This window comes from Hypanus sabinus, chromosome 21, assembly GCF_030144855.1.
Source record: "Hypanus sabinus isolate sHypSab1 chromosome 21, sHypSab1.hap1, whole genome shotgun sequence".
NCBI classification, from domain to species: Eukaryota; Metazoa; Chordata; class Chondrichthyes; order Myliobatiformes; family Dasyatidae; genus Hypanus; species Hypanus sabinus.
The window spans coordinates 26,421,373-26,441,176 of record NC_082726.1 but is presented as its reverse complement, the minus strand read 5'-3'; the positions used below and the strand labels follow the sequence as shown (position 1 = coordinate 26,441,176).

The 19,804-nt window shown below is 40.0% G+C and overlaps 1 protein-coding gene and 1 non-coding gene across 2 annotated transcripts in view; one reads left to right on the top strand and one right to left on the bottom strand.

Moving 5' to 3' along the window:
- The window catches only part of LOC132378896 (dual oxidase 2-like), a 148,390-nt gene that overhangs the window by 22,775 nt on the left and 105,811 nt on the right, over positions 1 to 19,804 (top strand). The window contains exons 3-7 of the mRNA XM_059946187.1: positions 2,086 to 2,163; positions 2,988 to 3,152; positions 9,352 to 9,539; positions 11,121 to 11,322; positions 15,358 to 15,524. Of these exons, the coding sequence (XP_059802170.1) occupies positions 2,086 to 2,163; positions 2,988 to 3,152; positions 9,352 to 9,539; positions 11,121 to 11,322; positions 15,358 to 15,524 (800 nt within the window). The remainder of the gene's footprint in view (positions 1 to 2,085; positions 2,164 to 2,987; positions 3,153 to 9,351; positions 9,540 to 11,120; positions 11,323 to 15,357; positions 15,525 to 19,804) is intronic.
- Positions 16,071 to 16,234, bottom strand: LOC132379288 (U1 spliceosomal RNA). Its single transcript, XR_009507361.1, has one exon. It is a non-coding gene; the product is annotated as a U1 spliceosomal RNA (small nuclear RNA).

Below are 19,804 nucleotides of genomic sequence, written 5' to 3'. Positions count from 1 at the left end.
CTTATCACCATTAAGCTCCTAAATCAGCATGGATAACTTCACTTACCTCTACAGTGAACTGACTTCATAATCCAAAGACTCACTTTTAAGGACTCTACAACTCATTCTCAGTAGATATTTATTTACTTTTTTTGATTATTTGAATGATTGTCTTCTTTTGCATATTGGTTGTTTGTCTTTGCTATGTTTATTTTTTCATAAATCTGTTGTATTCCATTACTTTAATGTAAATATCAGAAAGAAAATGAATCTTAAGGTAGTATATGGTAACATATATGAACTTTGATAATAAATTTAATTTTGATTTTGGGAACCCAACTGGTTAACCCACATATTAGGGAGTCAGAGGCTGGGTAGCCCACAGCTACTCAGTGAGCTGGGTGACTCACCTCTTGAACATGCTGAAGTCAGAAGTGTGATGGAATCCTCATTGGAGCATGCCTGGATGAGCACAGCTCTAATAATTCTCATAAAGTCATATTCATCCTGTCAAAGCCACCTGCTTTGTTCCACCACTCCTAAACAGTCACTCCCTGCATCACCAGCAGAAAGTGGCTCCAGAATGAATCATCCATGAAATGACTGCAGTTACTCACCCAGACTATGCTGACAGCAGCTGCCAATTCTCTGATATTTACTACCAAGAAGAACATAACAGCAGGCACACAGGAAGACCACCAGCTTCAGATTCCTTTCCCAGCAGCACACCATTGTGATTTGGTAATGTTTCACCAACCCTTCATTATCATTGGGTCAAAGTACTGGAAACTGCCCTCTGTCAGCCTTGGGGCAGCACTTTCGTCAGTAGGACTGCAACAGTTCAGGAAGGCGGAACCCTTCTTGATGTTGAAGGCAATTAAATATATGCAATAATTGCTGGCCGTCCCAGTGACACCTAAATCACAAGAAATGAATAAATAGTATAACTATTATTTTGATCAATTTTTGGCAATTATTAGATTACATTTTTTATTTATAAGTATGATATATATTTCTAGTACACTGTTATTTTATTGCACAGATTTTCCTGCATTCAGGAATATAGACATTCCTGGCAAGACAAGTAAAGTCCATTCATTATTGCTGTTATGAAGGTAATCATACAGCAACCATGATCATCCTCAGTGATCGCTCATGGTCAAGTATGATTCTTCTCCTAGTGGTTGATCTGTTCACTTGTGAGTCTTGCGATGACTGAAGAGGTTGCTCCGTGATCCACAAGTCCTATTGCAGTGTTGGCAGGTGTAGGTCATTGAAGTGGTGGTGGATGATACTGGTTAGGCCTTTCCCAGTCTCTCCTTATGTTGAAGCCGCTTAGTCTCAGTGGCACAATGGAGGTATTCTTTGAGCTGTGTAGTCCTTCTCCAGCTTTCCCTATCCTGTGGTAATTTCTCCCATCCATTCAGGCTGATGTGGCACTTCCTCAACTGGGTCTTGATATTGTCCTTAAACTGCATTTTCTATCCTCCAGGAGTGAGCTTTGCATCCTTGAGTTGGCCGAACAGGAGTTATTCAGGGAGGCAGGAGTCTGGCGTACGGATGATGTAGCCAACATAGCACAATTGGTGTTGAGTCACAGTTGTGGCTATGGAGTTGATGTTAGCTTCCTCCAGGATATTAAGATACAGGCCCTTTGGCCCAACATGTCGATGCCAACCACAGTGCCACCCAGCTACTCCCAATTTCCTGCATTCTGCCCATATCCCTCCAAGCCTGCCCCTTGATGTACCTATCCACTTCCTCTGACAGCTCATTCCATATACTCACCACCTTTGACATGGAAAAAGTTGTGGTATACTGAAACTATTCCAACTGGCATTTACAATCATTCCAGTCAATCACATAGATTACGTTTCTTCCCCAATCTGATGAACAACAACTGAACCTCTTGACAATGTCTGTATGCGTTTATGTTTGAGTTGCTGCCACGAGATTGATTGATTAGATATTTACATTCACAAGTAGGTGTAATGAGCGTATCTCTGAATCGCTAAATCATTCCTTCTGGGTTATTATGCCAGTAATGTAGACTCACAGTATTGAAGAGAATCGCAGTATTGACCATACCGATTTACTTTGATTTAGATGCTGCTCTGAATTGGGAGGTACAGCGATATGATGGATGGTACAATAATCTTGCCCATCACAGCAGAGGGACAGTAGGTAAGTGATTTCTTCTTTACCTGTAATTATTTCTACAATTAGAATCACAGTTAGGTATGTTATAACTGACATATGCTGTGTCAAATACTGACAAATCTTACATCATCTTGTCAATGGCAAAGAATTTTGTAGCGTACTATCGGAAGTATCCTTGACAACAGGAAATAGAATTGTGCAGGTACAATGAGCTGAAGGTTCTCTTCCTTTGTTGAGTTGAAACCACCATCCAATGACCTCTCACAATCCAGGGAGGTGTAATGTAGATTCATATGACTGCTCTCATTGGTCAAAACTGGCCTAGAGGCAGAAAATCCCCATAAATAATTCACTTCTGGGAATTTTTAACAGGCAGCAAAGCCATGCCCGTAGTTTTCTCACCTAGCTCAAGATTTTTTATTGTCTCCAAAAGTCTCAAGTTGTTTGTTTTTAATGATACTTAAATGCCCCTCATATTCTGTAGCATTTAAAACTCTTAAAAATGAAGAGGTCAACTTACTTAAAAAATCCTTGTGACCAGTTTTCCCCTGTAGTTTGCCATACATTTCTGGCTGAAGTCAGTGATTGTTGGGGAAGAGACATGAAAATGAAGCTAAGGCCTGAAGCTGTTTTTTGTATTGTCCACATATAAAAACATCTCTATATCTATGCTTTCAAAACATTTCATAATTTGAAAGGTGGAATCAGAGTACTTATGATTATGGCAGAGTCTCGATGAATCAACTTTACCCACTATAGCCTCTCATTACTAGCATAGTATTTATTGAAGCATTAAGAAGTTTTTTGAATTTGAAAAGCAACCAGTGAGTCACTGTTCTCCTTTTCAGACACCCCCTTTGTTCGCCTGCTGCCAGCTCGTTATGCTGATGGAGTTTACGAAGTTTTCCGAGAACCAGAATTACCAAATGCTCGCATGATCAGCAATGTGGCAATGCAAGGGAAGTCGGGAATACCATGTTCCAAAAACCGAACTGTCCTGTTTGTCTACTTTGGTAAGTTAGCTTATAATTTTGTGAATGCTTTAGATCTGCAAACATTCATTCAGATTTTGATGCACCATGAATAACTCTCTGAGACGTGAGGCGAGATATAGGTTTTTATTGACTGGAAGAAAGAACAAGCAGCAATTGACCACCATGCTACATCCTGGAGACTGAGAGGCAGGGCTCAGGCCCCAATTGCCTTTATACTGGGGTCTATGGGTGGAGCCACAGCCAGTGGGAGGAGCCACAGGAGCAGTCAGTGGGGGGGGGGGGGCGTGTCCAGACAGGTATATGTAGTTCACCACAGATTGTTTTTTGCCAAATAAAGTCACCCAGTACCTTACAATTACAACTCAAATATAACTTGCACCTGAGTTCTGGCAACATTGTTATAAATCTTCTTTGCACTCTTTCCAGAACTAGAGGTCATGGGTTAAGGGTGAAAGGTGAATACTTAAGGGAAACCTGAGGAAGAATTTCTTCACTCAGAAGATGGTGCAAGTGTGAATGAGCTGCCAGTGGAAGTAATGGATCCAAAGTCAATTTCAACATTTAAGAGAAATGTGGATAAGGAAATAAAATAAACTAACAGAGCCACAAGAGACTACAGATGCTGAAATCTGAGGCAACAAATAATTTGCCTGAGGAACTCAATGGGTCAAGCAGCATCAGCTGGGGGAAATGAATCATTGATGTATGAGATCAAAGCTTTACATCAAGACTGCATGAGAAGTTTTACTTTAAAGTTGTCATACCTTGAAAAGACTTTGTAGTGGATGACGAAATGAACTACACCAAAAGTAGCGAAGCAGTGTTTCGATCTGAAATATCAACAATTCCTTCCCTTACCACAGATACTGCCTGAGCCACTAAGTTCCTCAGGCAGATCATTCATTAAACTAAAAATAATCCTATATTTTACAAATAGTGGTCGAGTTTATTATTATATGCTCAAGCACAGGTATGCACAGGTGAAATGAAAAGCTTTCTCACAATTATCACAGGCACAGAGCAGTAGCATTGACATGAAAAACATAAATTAACTATAAATTGTACACGTTTTTTACAACAAAAAATTGACCATTTTGGTGCAAAGAGGTCAATGCGATCGTTGTGTTTCTAAGCTGTAGTTTAGACAAGCTAAGCTTTTGCTATTTGGTTCAAAAACCAAAAGGTGAAAATGGCAAATTCAAGTTGGCAAAATTTTAAAGTAATTGGAGAAAGGTGGACATCAAAATCACAGGCAATATTTTGTAAAGGAGTGGGCAGCATTCTTCCTGGTGTCCTTGCCAATATAAACTGGAAAGGCATGAGTAGGTGGCGTGATTTCACAATCATCTTTTCCAGATGTAGAACTGCCAACATGAGCAGTGATAAGAGCTTGAGGCGATGGTGCAGTCTGTGCCTGGTGTTGCACTGCTTGAGTAGTCCCTCAGATTTTTTGCTTTTGATGTTGCAACAATGGTGCGAGATCATCCAATACAGACATGGAGTACAGGAGCACCCCTGACACAACTCAAGCATACCAGCCAAGATGCCCATCTAAGCTAATCCCAGTTGCCTGCATTTTGCTCGCATCCCTCATCCCTCTCAAATTTCCCAACCTGTGTATCTGTCCAAATGGTGTTATTGTATCTTTCTCTAGCAGCTTGTTCCAAATACCCAGCCTTCTGTGTGAAGAAGTTTTATTTGTTTATTTATTGAGATAGAGTGCAGAATCGGCCCTTCAGGCCCTTTGAGCCAAGCCACCCAGCAATCCCCTGATTTAATCCTAGCCTAATTATGGGACAATTTACAATGACCGATTAACCTACTAACCGGTACGTCTTTGGATTGCGGGAGGAAACCGAAGTTCCCGGAGGAAATTCACCTCTTTACAGACAGCGATGGGTATTGAATCTGGATTGCCAGCACTGTAAAGCATTGTACTAACTAACCACTATGCTACTGTGCTGCTCTTGAGCACCATTCCAACCTTTCCCCTCTCACTTTAAACTTATGCCCTCTAGTTATTGATTACTTTACCCTTGGGGAGAGACTGAGTGTGGTCACCCATCTATGCCCCTCATATCTATACTGTATACCCTTATAAGTCACCTGTGCATCAATGAATAAAGTCCCAACCTACCCGATCTTTCTCCATAACTCCTGGCAACATTATCATACATCTGCTTGGCACTCTTACCAGCTTAATAGTATCTCTCTTATTCTAGAACTAAAGGTCATGAGTAAAAGGTGAATTGTACAAGGGCTCTTCTATAAACGAAAAGAGTGGCTTTCTTTTCACTTGTTATTTCCAGAATTAATACATTATTTTTCTTAACTTTTCTGAATATTTTCCTAAATAACCTTTTGCCCCCAAGTTATTGACATCTGCTAAGAGGAGATAAAGTACTTAGTATTTATATTGTCTGTGCCTCTTATAGTTTCCCTTCCATGTTCATTGTTCCAAAAAATTACTTTCCAGCCTTGGCAACAAACTCAGAAAAGTTTTCTGCTCCCTCTTGAATTCCGTTGCAAGTTTAAGTCTAGTTCATTGTCATGTGCACAGGTATGGAGAGTTACAGGTACAATGAAAAACTTGCTTGCAGTAATATCACAGATGCTTCATCTCAGACAGTACATGGAATATCCATTCTACAAGACAGTGAGAAAAAAGCTACAAAATAGAATATTAGAGCAAAAAACACGTTTTTAGGGATCCTTGTGCAAGTCTGAGAGTGTTCCATGGTGAGGACATGTTCAGATCGTGTAGGTTTGTTCAAGGGCTTGCTGGTGACAGTGAAGTAGCTGTTCCTGAAACTGGTAGTGGTTGACTTCAGGCTTCTGATGGTGCTGGACCTTCTGCTTTGCATTAACAGTGCTTTTAATAACTCTATCATGATTTCCCTGCATTTCTGCATTCTACTTTAGATGTGTTACGTATTCAGGCAACAATAAATATATGAGTTCGGCAAGGGTTTCTTATAATAAAACAACACGTTTATTAAACACAGAAAACAAACCCCCCAAAAGTAAACAAACACTACCGTAACCGGAAACAGCTGCTGAGCGGCTGTTCAAACAGTTCGTAAAGTGATATTCCAAAACAGTTCTTTGAAGTGATATTCCAAAACAGTTCTTAAAGTGATATTGCCAAAAGTTCAATATGCTCACAGTCCATTTAAAAGGAGAGACTTTACAGGACGATTTAAGTTCTCTTTCACGTCGCTTGCTTCGATTCCCGACGTCGAAATTCCCACGAAGAATTTACGAAACAGAACGGCTTAAAGGCACTGACCTTTCCTTCTCCACTACCTTCAATCCTTTCTAGGTAAACCTAGGGATTAGCACGAAGATAGTCAACGAAATCCTTCCAAATAAGGATCAAACAAAGGTCGCCCCCGTTTCACCGTAGAAAGCGATTCTCCTCGATCTTTAACTTCCAGCCTTGAATCTTCACTCTCCTTTAATTCTCCAACTAACAGAATCATAAAGAACCTGTTGGCATTAACCTTTTAAACTTTAGGCATTAAATAAAAACTTCATCCTTCAACTAAACTGCGTCATCACTTCAAACACGCAGTGGCATGAAGTCAACTTGGCAAATCCAGCCACGAACTGCCCCTCCTCACAGGGTGGGGTCTACCTTTTATAACCTGTAAAAAACCCATCACATGATCTCTACTGGCGGGAAAATGACGTCATTCCACCATCACAAGACCATCACCTCAAGTCCAGTACAGCTTCAACCCCAGTCACATGACAAGGGCACCACTGTCATGTGTCACGAGTATGTAACAGATGAAAAACAGGTTTCCCATAAGCTTTCTCAACAACTAGACTTATGTGTGCTGCTTTAAGTCTTTTTGCCATATTCTCTTAGATTGCTTTGCTCTTTGCTTTACTATTTTCATGCATTCCATTCTAGTTTTCTGCAAATGTATTATTTTATACTTGATGTCAGGGATAAGTTTTTTACACAGAGAGTGGTGAGTGTGTGGAATGGGCTGCCGGCAGCGGCGGTGGAGGTGGAGGTGGAAACAACAGGGTCTTTTAAGAGACTCCTGGATGGCTACATGGAACTTAGAAAAATAGAGGGCTATGAGTAAAGCCTAGGTAGCACTAAGGTAGGGACATGCTCGGCACAGCTTTGTGGGCCGAAGGGCCTGTATTGTGCTGTAGGTTTTCTATGTTTCTCATAAAGGATGAAGAGATAATAGAGAAGTTAAGTAAAGAACTCTAAAGCTTGGCACTGTGAGAGTTGCAGGTGTGGCGGACAATGATGGAGTGATTAAATCTGGATGTAAACAAGAGGGTAGGATTCGCGGGATGCATATGTCTCGGTGAGATTCAAGCTGGAGTGGGTTATGGTGGAAAGGAGGAGTGAGGGCTTTGAAATCAAAGATGACGAGTTTTAAAAGTGAGACTTCACTGAGAGTCTGTAGCAAGCACAGAGGTGGCTGCAAACAGGACACCTGCCAAAAATCTCATTCAAGAGCACAGCAGACAAGAGAAGCTGTGTGTAGCCTCTCCCAGAGCAGTCTGGTGCAGGTCGCAAACCCTAGTTCATCTAGTTCATACTGAACTTTTTTCTGCTTCGTCCTATTGACCTGCACTTGAACCTCCATTGCCCTCCCATCCATGTACTTACCCAAATTTCTCTTACATCTGAGGACTAGAAATGTAAGGATGTACAGCTGAGGCTTAGTAAGGCATTGGTCAAATCACATTTGGAGTATCGTGAGCTGGTTTGGATTCTATATCTAACAAAGGATATGCTGACATTGCAGAGGCTCCAGAAATGGTTTATGAGGACAAAAAGTTACTGTATGAGAAATGTTCGATGTCTCTGGGCCTGTACTTGCTGGTTTAGAAGAATGATGGGGGGGGAGCAGGAATCACACTGAAACCCATCAAATATTGAAAGGACTAGATAGAGTGGATGTGGAGAGGATGATTCCATTGGTGGGAAAATCTATGACTGGGGAGCACAAGCTCAGAATGTCCCTTGAGAACAGAGATGAGGAAGGATTTCTTTAGCCAGGGTGGTGAATCAGTTGAACTCATTGTACAGATGGCTATGGAGGCAACATCACTGCATATATTTTAAATGCTGATTGTCGATATTTAATTAGTAAGGACGTCAAAGGTTATGGGGAGAAAACAGGAGAATGGGTTAAGGGGGAAATTGAATCAGCCACGATCGAATGGTGGATCAGATTCATTGGGCCAAATATCCTAACTCTATTCCTCTGTCTTATGGTCGCATGGTGTTATGCATAATACCATAATGAGAATTGAACCCAGTTCTCTGGCAGTGTGAGGCAAGTTAGCTGTCGTGCTAGTTATTGTTGAAACATGAAACCATCAGGACAAGAAGTGATGATTCAGATGATATATTTTAGTTTATCAGTTCCTTTATTTGTGTATCAGCAGTCATAGTCATGTCTGTGGTTCCACCAGAAATACTCTTAAGTCTACTGACCTTCAGTGGAAATAGTACAACAGACTGCAACCAAGCTAATTCTATCCTGTAGTGCACAGAGTCATTTCACCTCTATGCAAGTGGACTCTAACTAGTCCAAATCTCTGGACTAGCTGCCCATAGCCTCACAAATATTACCCATTGAAGTCTTTATCCAGTTCACTTTTTGAATGCCATGATTGTATCCGTTTGTGGTTTATAACCACTCACTGTGAAAACATATTTTCTGATAGTACATTTGGTATTACCTTCATCCTTCATCCTAAGTCTTCTAATTCTTGACAAGTCTGCCATTCTTTATTTGAAAGAAAATGAACACAGAACATGGTTGAACATGTGAAGCAAGGTAAGGCACTTGCTTCGCACCCCCCCTCACCCCATAGCCCCTGATCAGGGTGATTTGAAGCCATGGGAGCAGGTGGTGGATGGCCGTATGAGCACCTGGAGCAGATCACAGGTCCTGGTTATACAGCCACTGATGCCAGGCAGACAATCTCTGAAAGGGATTGGCGTCACCCTTCTTGTAAAGACATTGCCCAGAAGAAGGCATTGGCAAACCACTTCTGTAGGAAAATTTGCCAGGATCAATCACGGTCATTAGAAAGACTATGATCATTCACATCATACCACAAACGAACAGTCCCATAACTGTCCATTTTTCTTACATCTATATGCCTATGAAAATATATTTTATTGAATGTTTTATAATAAATATTTTTCTGCTTTGTTTGAACCTTTCAGGGTTTCACGTCTTTGATGAAATTTTGGAAGCGGTTGGAAATGGATGCCCTGCTGAATTTCTTAACATTCAGGTTCCTTCTGGAGACCCAGTTTTTGATCCCAATAGCACAGGGAGGGTGGAGCTTCCATTTCAGCGCTCTCGATGGACAACCAAGTCAGGACAAAGTCCAAACTACCCCCGAGTGCAGGTGTGTCACGTGACAGAGCTCGGTGCAACTGTCCAACAGATAAATCATTTTGAATAAAATATTAAACAGATCTAAAGCTAGAAACACAGATCTTCACTGAGATGGAATGAAGGATGCATTTGGTTGCAGGGAAGCACATAGGATGGAATCATATCTCTTATATAAAAGTGAAAATCAATGGATATATTAACTCCAGTCATTATTCCTCACTACTAGGTTTCTGAACATTGCATGAGACCTCAGTGCAACTTCTTTACCTCAACTGAAGAATGAGTCAAAATATTCAACAATGCTTAATAACACAATTAAATGAGTATTTTGCAATAACTATGTCAAATGGAGATAAGTGAAGTCATTGTCCCTTTAGGTTGAAGATGTGCGGCACTGTTGGAGGTCCTGTCAATGCACTGAGATACCCAATGTACAATTATAGAACGCTACAGTACACATGAACAACAAACACAAAATGCCTGAAAAATTCAGCAGATTAGGCAGCATCTATGAAGATGAAAAAACAGTCAATGTTTCAGACTGATCCCCTTTGATCCATTGAATTTATCTCCCATTTCCCCCAGTACACCTGTATTGTTAGTCTAATTCCCTCTATTCTTGGAAATTATTTTCTCTCAAATATCTATCAAAATTAGAATCTATTCCCATCTCCCTTACATATCGTCACTCTCTCCATATAAAAATATTTTCCTTATAGGGTGGCATGGTAACCTAGTCGTTTGCATATACTATTAGAGCGCTAGCAACCTATTGGTAAGGAGTTTATACATTCTCCCTGTGACCATGTGAGGTTCCTTTGGGTGTTCCAATTTCCTCCCACATGTTAGTAGCTTAATTAGTTACATGGGTGTAATTGGCCGGTGTGGCTTAATGGGTCAAAGGGCCAATGACCGAGATGTATCTCCAAATTAAATTATATCTCCATTGTACTGGCTGTCACCAAGAAATGAATGGGTTTCAATTTTACAGATGCAAGGATCCAACACAAACATTGACTATTCCTCACACTCACCTCGTCCACAAATGCTGCTCTACCCACTCTAGCAGATTGTTTGTTCCTTCAATTTTAAAGAGCTTGTATTATTAGTGTTTTCCACATTATGGATATTTCCTATCGCATCCCCACATCCAGTTAATTTCCTTCTGTAGTTCAAGATGTTGGAGCAAGCCCACTCCAATAACAAGTGAATGGTTGACAGGGTGATCTATTTCCAGCACTGATCTGTGGGGGAGGTCATCTCGTTAGGGCACAAGGAGACCTTTCTGTCTGTGTTGCACTTGTTGCAGCTTAAAGTTAACATTTCATTTTAGCAATAACTTCATAGTGTGAGAGGTACCTGGAAACTCTTGAGTTTCTGTCTGCATTGTACAAATAATAATTGTTGACAGTAGAATCCTGTATATGAGGCCAAGACACATCAGGGAATGAGGTGCATGTTGCTTTCAAGCTGGGTACCTTATTGATAGGCACAGATTAGTTAAAGAAAGACTCAACTTTATCAACAGAAATGGAACACGTAAGATTTTTTGTGTGCTACCTTACATGTGGCAGTCATCCCTTCATTCCAGATAAACCATGTCACCACCTGGATCGACGGAAGTTCTATCTACGGATCATCACATTCTTGGAGTGATGCCCTGCGCACCTTCTCTGATGGACGTCTGGCTTCTGGCCTAGACCCACAGCTGCCGAGGCAAAGTGATGGATTGATTCGTTTGTGGAAATTTGCAGATCCTGCAACCAAACAACATGGAGTTCAGGGACTTTATGGTAAATAGCTTGACTCCTCTTGTAAGAACATTCCTTATGAGTTAGCTTGGATAATTAGCTTTAGATCTTTAAGGAGAACAGTCATGCATTATGAATTGACACTGCATTGCTGTTGCAGTTATTTAGATATGCTTGATTAGCTGAACTTTTGCCTCTGTTTCTGAAGGTTCTGGTCTTAAGCCCCATTCCAAAGACTTGACAGAACATATCCAGGTTGTTCTCCAATGCAGGGTGGATAAGTGCTGTATTGTTTGATGCACCAGATTTTTGATACAAAATCCAACTGAAGTCCCATCAACACATACAAAATGTTGGAGGAACTCAACAGGTCAGGCAGCATCTGTGGAACTGAATAGATAGTCAACGTTTCAGGCTGAAGCCCTTCTTCAGGAATCATCTTTAGGTTGGACTGGAACTTACTGGGAAATTCGGGCATTCTGTGCACTGAACTGTGAGCATTTCTTTTGTAGATTTGGAACTCAAAAGACACATACCAAACATGCTAACTCAGCTTGCCTGAAGATCACACAGATATGCGCTCATGTTGAGCAGGAGAGTACAAATTTGCCATGCTAAGGGAATAAGACTGTACGACATAGGAGCAGAATTAGGCATCCCTCCTATGCCTTCCTCCAATCACCTTAAATCCCTTAAATCACCTTAAATCACCTTAAATCACCTTAAAACCCTCTCATTTTAGCCATTTTCACCCAAGGAAAAAGTCTCTAGCTATCCACCTAATCTACATCTCTTATAATCATGTATACCTCCATCATGTCATCTCTCATCCTCTTTCACTCCAAAGAGAAAAGCTGTAGCTCACTCAACCTCTCCTCATAAGACATGCTGTCTAAGCTGGTCAGCATCCTGGTAAATCTCCTCTGCACCCTCTCTGAAGCTTCATGAGAACGCTTTAGAGAAAGGAACATGGCTTATTCACCTGTTTGATGGGTAGGACTTTGTCTGGCCAAGCCATAGACTGACATTATTTCCTACAGCACCCCACCATTATCCAAGCCGTTCCCATTTTGAATCAGAGTCAATTCAGGAGTCAGGCTGTCTGTACTGGAACCAGAAATATAAATCTATAGTAGTGAGTCCAATGTTGTGAGCTTGATTATTTGGTTGTTGTTACCTTGTTTTGTGAGATTGCTGAGTCTAAGTTGGCTGCTACATTTCCTATGTTGTAGTGGTAGCAGTAGTACAGACTGCCTAAAGAAACATTGGATGAAGTATAAAGGGCTGTTTAAATTTATTTTTAATTTTATATGCAGTAGGGGTTAATGCACATATAGAGAGCTAGTCTGTTGTTAAAGAGAACAGGAGATCCATTCTGAATGTCTGTAATTGCATTTACCTTGGTCCCTGCATTTTTGCATTGTTTCATATATTGATTTGAAAAATAAACAAATTGAAAAAGTGTAGAAGCCAAGTAACCACAGGATGCTGGAAAAACTCTGCAATTCAAGCAGCAACCAAGGTTAGAGAAACAGTCTATGTTTCAGATCTGTGGCCTTTCATTTGAAAGAATGGCTCTATTTCTTTCTTCATGAATGCTGCCGGACTTGCGGAACAGTCCGTTTATGTTCCATCTGGAGAATGATTTAAAAATACAACTAGAATACAATAGTAACAAAGATCATCAGTTCTCTAGACAATAATCTTTTTCCATTCAACCTCTTTTGCTCCTCTCTTGTTCATGGAAGTCATTAATATTTACCACCTGTTACACCACTGGGGTTCATGGCAGCAATGAAGGTCCTCCATCTCTGTCTGTCTTTGGCCACACGGACATAGAAAGATTATTCATTGCTGTTTCTGTAACTGTTTTGTTTTACCAGTCAGGGGTTGTTTGCCCTGAGCTGTATGCCTGAACCTAAAGGACCTGTACACTCTTAGTCTGGCCTCTGCCCTTTGACCTGTTCAGCATGGTGATCCTCCCAAGAGCCACAGCATAAAGCCCTAACTCCAGCCAGCATAGCGTCCTGGGTTATTGAGGCTCACAAACCTCCAAACTATAAGGTTGTGGTCCTCTTGGAGGGAAAGCATTAATGTTACTACTTCCATTGATTTCTTCCAAAGTTCTATAATCTTTGAAGTCAAAAGCAGTTTGTTTTTTTTTTAATTTTTTTGCTGAATTTATGGCCGGGGCACCCAGAATACAGAAACTCAACATAGTCTATGATCTGTAAATGTGAAGATCGATGCTTTTTTATGGGGTTAAATTATCTGGACAGGTAATGTGGAGTAAAATCTTCTTCTTGGTAGTTGAATTCTGAAATAAAAGAACTTTTGGAAATAATGCAGATCATGCTGCATCTGTCCAAGAAGAGGCTGACAACCAGGTCAGATACCTTGCATTAATGCTTTCAAGCAAATTCTGAGCCATAGGAGCTAGGAAAGCTTGGAATTGGAATTTGTTTACTATTATTATTATTATCATAATACAACATATACCAAACTATAGTGAAAAGCTCATCTTGCATGATGTTCATACAGATCAAATCATTACAAAGTGCATTGAAGCAAAACAATACCATGACAGAATAAAGTAACACAGCTACAGAGAAAGTGCAGTGCAGGTGAAGAATAGGGTGCAATATCAATACGAGGTAGATTGTGAGATAAAGCATCCAATTTATCATATTAGGGAATTATTTAATACTGATAAGGGTCTGATAGAAGCTTTGCTTGATCCTGGCATATGCTTTCAGGCTGAAGAAGAGAAAATTTCAGGGTGGGAAGGGTCTTTGATTATTACGGCTGTTTTACTGAGGAAGTAAAAAGTATAGACAGAATCCAGGGAAGGGAGGCTAGTTTCCGTCATGGGCTGAGCTGTGTCTACAACTCTCTGCAGACTAGTTGCGATACCAAACCGTGGTGTCTTCTATGGTGCAGCGATAAAAATTGGTAAAGGGGGACAGGGCCATGTCAAATTTCTATAGTCTCCAGAGGAAGTACAGAGATTGGTGTCATCAACATTGTTGGTGCAGGTCAGATTATTAGTGATGCTCCTTCCGAGGAACTTGAAGTGCTCGATGTTCTTGTAAGCTTACAAGATGCAATTTGATATCTTAGAACTTACTAAAGCCTGTATTTCCTTCCTGTGTCATTATCCTCGCTTTATGCCTCTTCAGTCATTCAACTTCATAGTACAGATGGTGGGGGATTGCAAGAGGCAAGAAGACATTAAGGCACCGAAGGTCTTGTGTTTCCTGATTAGATCTCCTCACATGCACACTAGATAGAAGAAAACCAATTGAAGAATACATACTCTTGTGTTAATATTAAGCATTCCCCTGAATTTGGGGGAAATAAAAGCAACAATTACATTGAATTCACCTGTAAGTCAGGCAGGATAGGAATGGAAGATTATCCTAACTGATAATTGTTAATGAACCAAATGGGCTTTCACAACCATCTAGCCATCTTATTGTCATCACTACAGCTACTCATTTTTATTCTTGATGTACTTAATTATTTGAATTTAATTTCCCCAGTTGCCACAATGGCTTTTGGAAACATGTGTTTGGATGAATTGGTAGTCCAGTAAAATTGGATAATTTGATTATTAGCAATTGGGTTATGATTGTCACATGTACCAATAATTATTTTGCGTGCCATCCATAAAGGTAATTTCACAACATAATGTCTTCAGGTGGTGAATGTATGGAATTCTTTGCCATAGACGGTTGTGGAAACCAAGCCATTAAGTTTATGTAAGGCAGAGATTGATTGGTAAGCGAGGGTTAAAGGTGAGAATAGGGAACATGAATAGGGAAAAGTAGGAACAGGCTGCTGAATAGAATGATACAGTTACGGTGAAATGCAACTAGACAATAAAGTGCAAAGGCTATGAGAAGGTAGATTGTGAAGTTCGGAATTTATCTTTATCATACAAGAGGTCCATTCAAGAGTCTTATAACAGCAGAATAGAAGCTGTCCTTGAGCTGGGACGTGAGTGTTCCTTAGATAAAAATGGTGTAATGGTAGATTCTTATGATCTAATTTTGCTTGTTTGTCTCTTGCTGACAGATTTTGGAAATGCAAAAGCAAATGAGAGTCCATTCCACCAAGCAGAGAACATCATTTGGTTTCGATACCACAACTATTTAGCTTCCAAACTCCAAGAGCAAAATCCCACATGGACAGATGAAGAGATATTCCAGAATGCCAGAAAACGAGTAATTGGCACCTTCCAGGTAACTATAAACCATTAACTTTCCTTATTGAGACTCACTTATTGGTGTAGACTTAGAAGATAGTTCTGACAAGCCACTTGACACATTTTTATTGAGATCACAACCATGTTGACTTTTGACAAGAGATCAAATTAGGTTAGCCTTTACTAACATAATGAAGAATGAAGAAAAATGAGAGGTGATCTTACAATGATGGTAAGAAGAGTGACAGATGGATGCTGAGAAGCTGCATCCTCAGGATGGAGAGTCTTAATTTGAAAAGCACTTAGTTTTGTCACATATACATCGAAGCATACAGTGAAATGGATTGTTTGCACCAAAGATCAACACAGTCCAAGGATGTACTGGTGGTAGCCTGCAAGTGTCACCATGCTTATGGCACCAACGTACAGCATACCCACAACTTACTAACCCTCACCCGTACATCTCTGGAACGTGGGAGAATATACAGAGTCCTTTCAGACAGTAGCAGGAATTCAGTCGTGATCTTACAGCTGGTACTATAAAGTATTATGCTAACTGCTATGCTACTGTCCCATCCAAGACCGGGGCAAAGTGCAAATACAGTCCCCCACTACCACAAATTATGCAGTCGAGTGGCCTGCATTTGGGGATATTACAGGTGCCTGCACATCTGGAGTGCAATAGGATATCTGTGTCCTTGAACCTTGCCCCAGTTGATCATTGACAGTTCCCTGCGAAGTAAGTATCTTGGTTAAGGAGATAGTCTTTAAAACTAAGATGAAGAGGAATTTCTTGACATAGTGGGTTGTGGATTTTTGGAATCCTCTGCTTCTCAGGGCATAGTCATTTGCTGAGACAAATGGAGCTTTGGTCATCAAAAGATTATGGGGATTAAATGGCAAGGCAGAATACATACATGATAAGCTGCATCTTGCCTTTGCTCCTTATCTTTTCTTGAGACTGTAAACTGAAACATAAGTGAATAAAAGCGGAAGGAAAAGGTTAACGTGGAGGTTGAATCAGTGACAAAGAAGGCAAATCGTGTTTACTATCACTAACATATGTCATGAAATATGTTGCTTTGCAGTAGCAATACATTGCAATATATATTAAAAACTGCAAATTACAATAGGAAATATATATGCATATAAATTAAATTAAATAAGAAGTGCAAAAGGAGAGCAAAGAAAAAGTAGTATACATCTCCACCCAGAAATCTGATGGCTGTGGGGAAAAAGCTGTTCCTAAAATGTTGAGTGTGTATCTTCAAGCTTCTGTGCCTCCTCCTTGATAGTACCAATGAGAAAAGGGCATGTCCTGGGTGATGAGTGTCATTTCTGACAGATGCTGCCTTTTTGAGGCACTGCCATTTGAAGATGTTCTTGATGCTGGGGAGGCTAGTGCCCATGATGGAACTGGCTGAGTTTGCAACATAGTGCAGCCTTTTCTGATCCTGTGCAGTTGCCTCTGCATACTGCTAGTGATGTAACCAGCTAGAATGCATGGTACATCTGTATAAATTTTGAGAGGACTAGAATATAAAATAAAAACAAGTATGTAATGCTAAGGCTTTATAAGGCATTCACAAGGCATTGGTCAGACTGAACTTGGAGTATTGTGAACAGTTTTGGGCATGTTATTTAAGAAAGAGTGTGCTAACATTGAAGAAGGTCCAGAGAAGGTTCATGACAATGATCCAGAGAATGTAAGGGTTAATGTATGAGGAGCATTTGATGGCTCGGGGAATGTATTTACTGGAATTCTTAAGAATGAGAGAGGATCTCATTAATACCTATTAAATATTGAACAGCCAAGACAAAGAGAATGAGGACAGGGTATTTCCTTTAGTGAGGAAGTCTAGGAGCAGAATATGCAACCTCTGAGTGCAAGGACATCTTTTTTGGGGGAACTTCTTCAGCCAGAGGATGGTGAATCTGTAGAATTCATTGCCACAGATAGCTGTGGTGACCAAGACATTGGTTATATTTAGAACTGGAGTTGTTAGATATTTGATTAGTAACGGTGTTAAAGGTAATAGGGAGAAGGCACGCGAATAGGGTTGAAAGGGGTAATAAATCAACAATGATGAAATGGCAGAACAGAGACAATGGGCCAAATGGCCTAATTCTGCTTCTATGTCTTCTGGTATTATGGAAACCCAAAGGAATATTGGGATCTTATAACAACATCCATAGAGAATAATGGTAAAGATGCTTCTGCCAAAAATTAGGCGGACTAAATTACGTGCAGTCTACCCACTTATAGAAATGTTATTAAGGTAATTGAGAGAATAAAGCAGAGATAGATGTAGGTAATACCAGGGATAACAAATTGTGGTTATCAGGAGGTAATGGTGTTATTTTCACTGGGACAAAAGAGATTTTATATAAACTTTCAAACATTGTAAGATGTTTTGATTTGGGATTAGGTCAATAAATTTAATGACAGTGGCATATCAATTTAAAATTAAGCAAAATCAGAATTCGTAGTTTAGAAATGTTATAACTGGTAAATTGGTTTATTATTGCTACATGTACCGAGGTACAGTAAAAAAAAGTTTTTGTTTTGCATACCATCTATACAAATCCTTTCATCATATTGGTACAAAATATAGTCCAATGGAAAATCAGTCACGGAATACCGAAGAAAATGTTTTAGAGAAAGCACAGACCAGACAGCTAAGAAGGTGCAAGGCCATGATGAGGTAGATTGTGAGATCAAGGGTCCATCTTATTTACACAGGGATTAGTTATGCACTTATGATAACTTGGATAAATATTTGATTTAAGACTATAGATGAGATTCCAATCAGTGAGATTATTTTATAAAAACACAGAAAGAGACCATTCTGCCTATTAGGGCATTAGCCCATAGAAGAGAAATCACATTGGTCCCATTTCCCCTCTCCTTCTTTCCCTTTAGCCCTACCTAGATACTAACACATGACAGGGAATAAGCCTGTCGCTCTTGGTGGAAATGACTAAGGTTTGAGATATATACAAAAAGGGGCTATTTGCAATGGGTAATTAGCCTTCTAACCAGAGCACTTGAGAGAAACCTGCACAAACTTGACACAGTCAAGTACCTGAGGTCAGGATTGAACCCAGAACTCTGGTGCTGTGAGACTGCCAACCAACCAGTGTACCATTGTATTGCCCATTTGTTTGACCACAAAAGGTTAGGAATGGCATTGTTTTGCCGAAATGTCTGGTGGGCGCAGATTTAACAGTAACCTGGAATTACCAGTTGGATAACTCAGAGAAAATAGTAAAAAGACCCAGCTTGTGAGACCAACTGAATTGTCCTTTGAAAGAGCCTGCAAAGGTTTGCTGGGCCAACTGTTGGACCTGGTGATTTAGATACAAAGTTTCTTAGGAAGTGAAAAATGAGGCATAAGACTTGGTGGTCGCAGCCATTTATTAAATGTTACAAGAACAAAGAAAAAGAAAAAGAAAAAAGATATGATAGAGATAAAGCTCCTTCCATTCATAAGCTGTAACTAATGAAATAGCCAACTTCAAGTAGAGTAAGAAACCGAAAACCTAGAAAATGCAAAATTAGCTATGCTATAATTGCTAGAAAAATTATTGAACAATTACACATATATAGATAATAATTTTAAAATTTTAACCACAAGAAAAATAACAATTCTACACATAAATCCAACATATTCCTTTCATAGTTCATGGTATCTCTGGCCCATGTATTGCTGCTTTACAAGACAGTTCAGATTTATTTCTGTTGGGTTAGAGTTTTGCTGTGTCAGCTTTCTCAGTGTGCTCTGTAAAGTCTTCTGTGGAACAGAGAGCAATTGTCGAGGAACTAGTTACACAGTGAGTGTCCAAGAAATAAAATAAAGAGATAAAAGGTTCTTGGAAGTGCCAATACTCAGAATGCTCAACTCCAACAATGGTCAACAATGAGCCCACCGCCTTATGATTTGACACAGAATGACAAACTATTCAGTTGGGAAAATTAGCACTTTTAAAGAGACAATCAAAAATAGAGCAGCCAAATCACAGGCCAATGAACAAGAAAGATACAACAGCTTTGACTGTATGATGAGAAAGCCAAGAGTGATGATTAACATTCTCAGGCTTGGAAAAGGAATGGCCTGGGAACCAAACCCATTTAAAATGTTGCGCAACTCTGAAACTAAACTGAATTTCAAACACTACTGAAAAACGGCACTATAACATTTAACACTAGAGATGTTGGAAGCCATAAGCAATGCACAGAAAATGCTAGAGGAACCCAGTTGGTCAGGCAGTATTTATGGAGAGGAATAAACGACATAAATTAATGTAACTTACCCT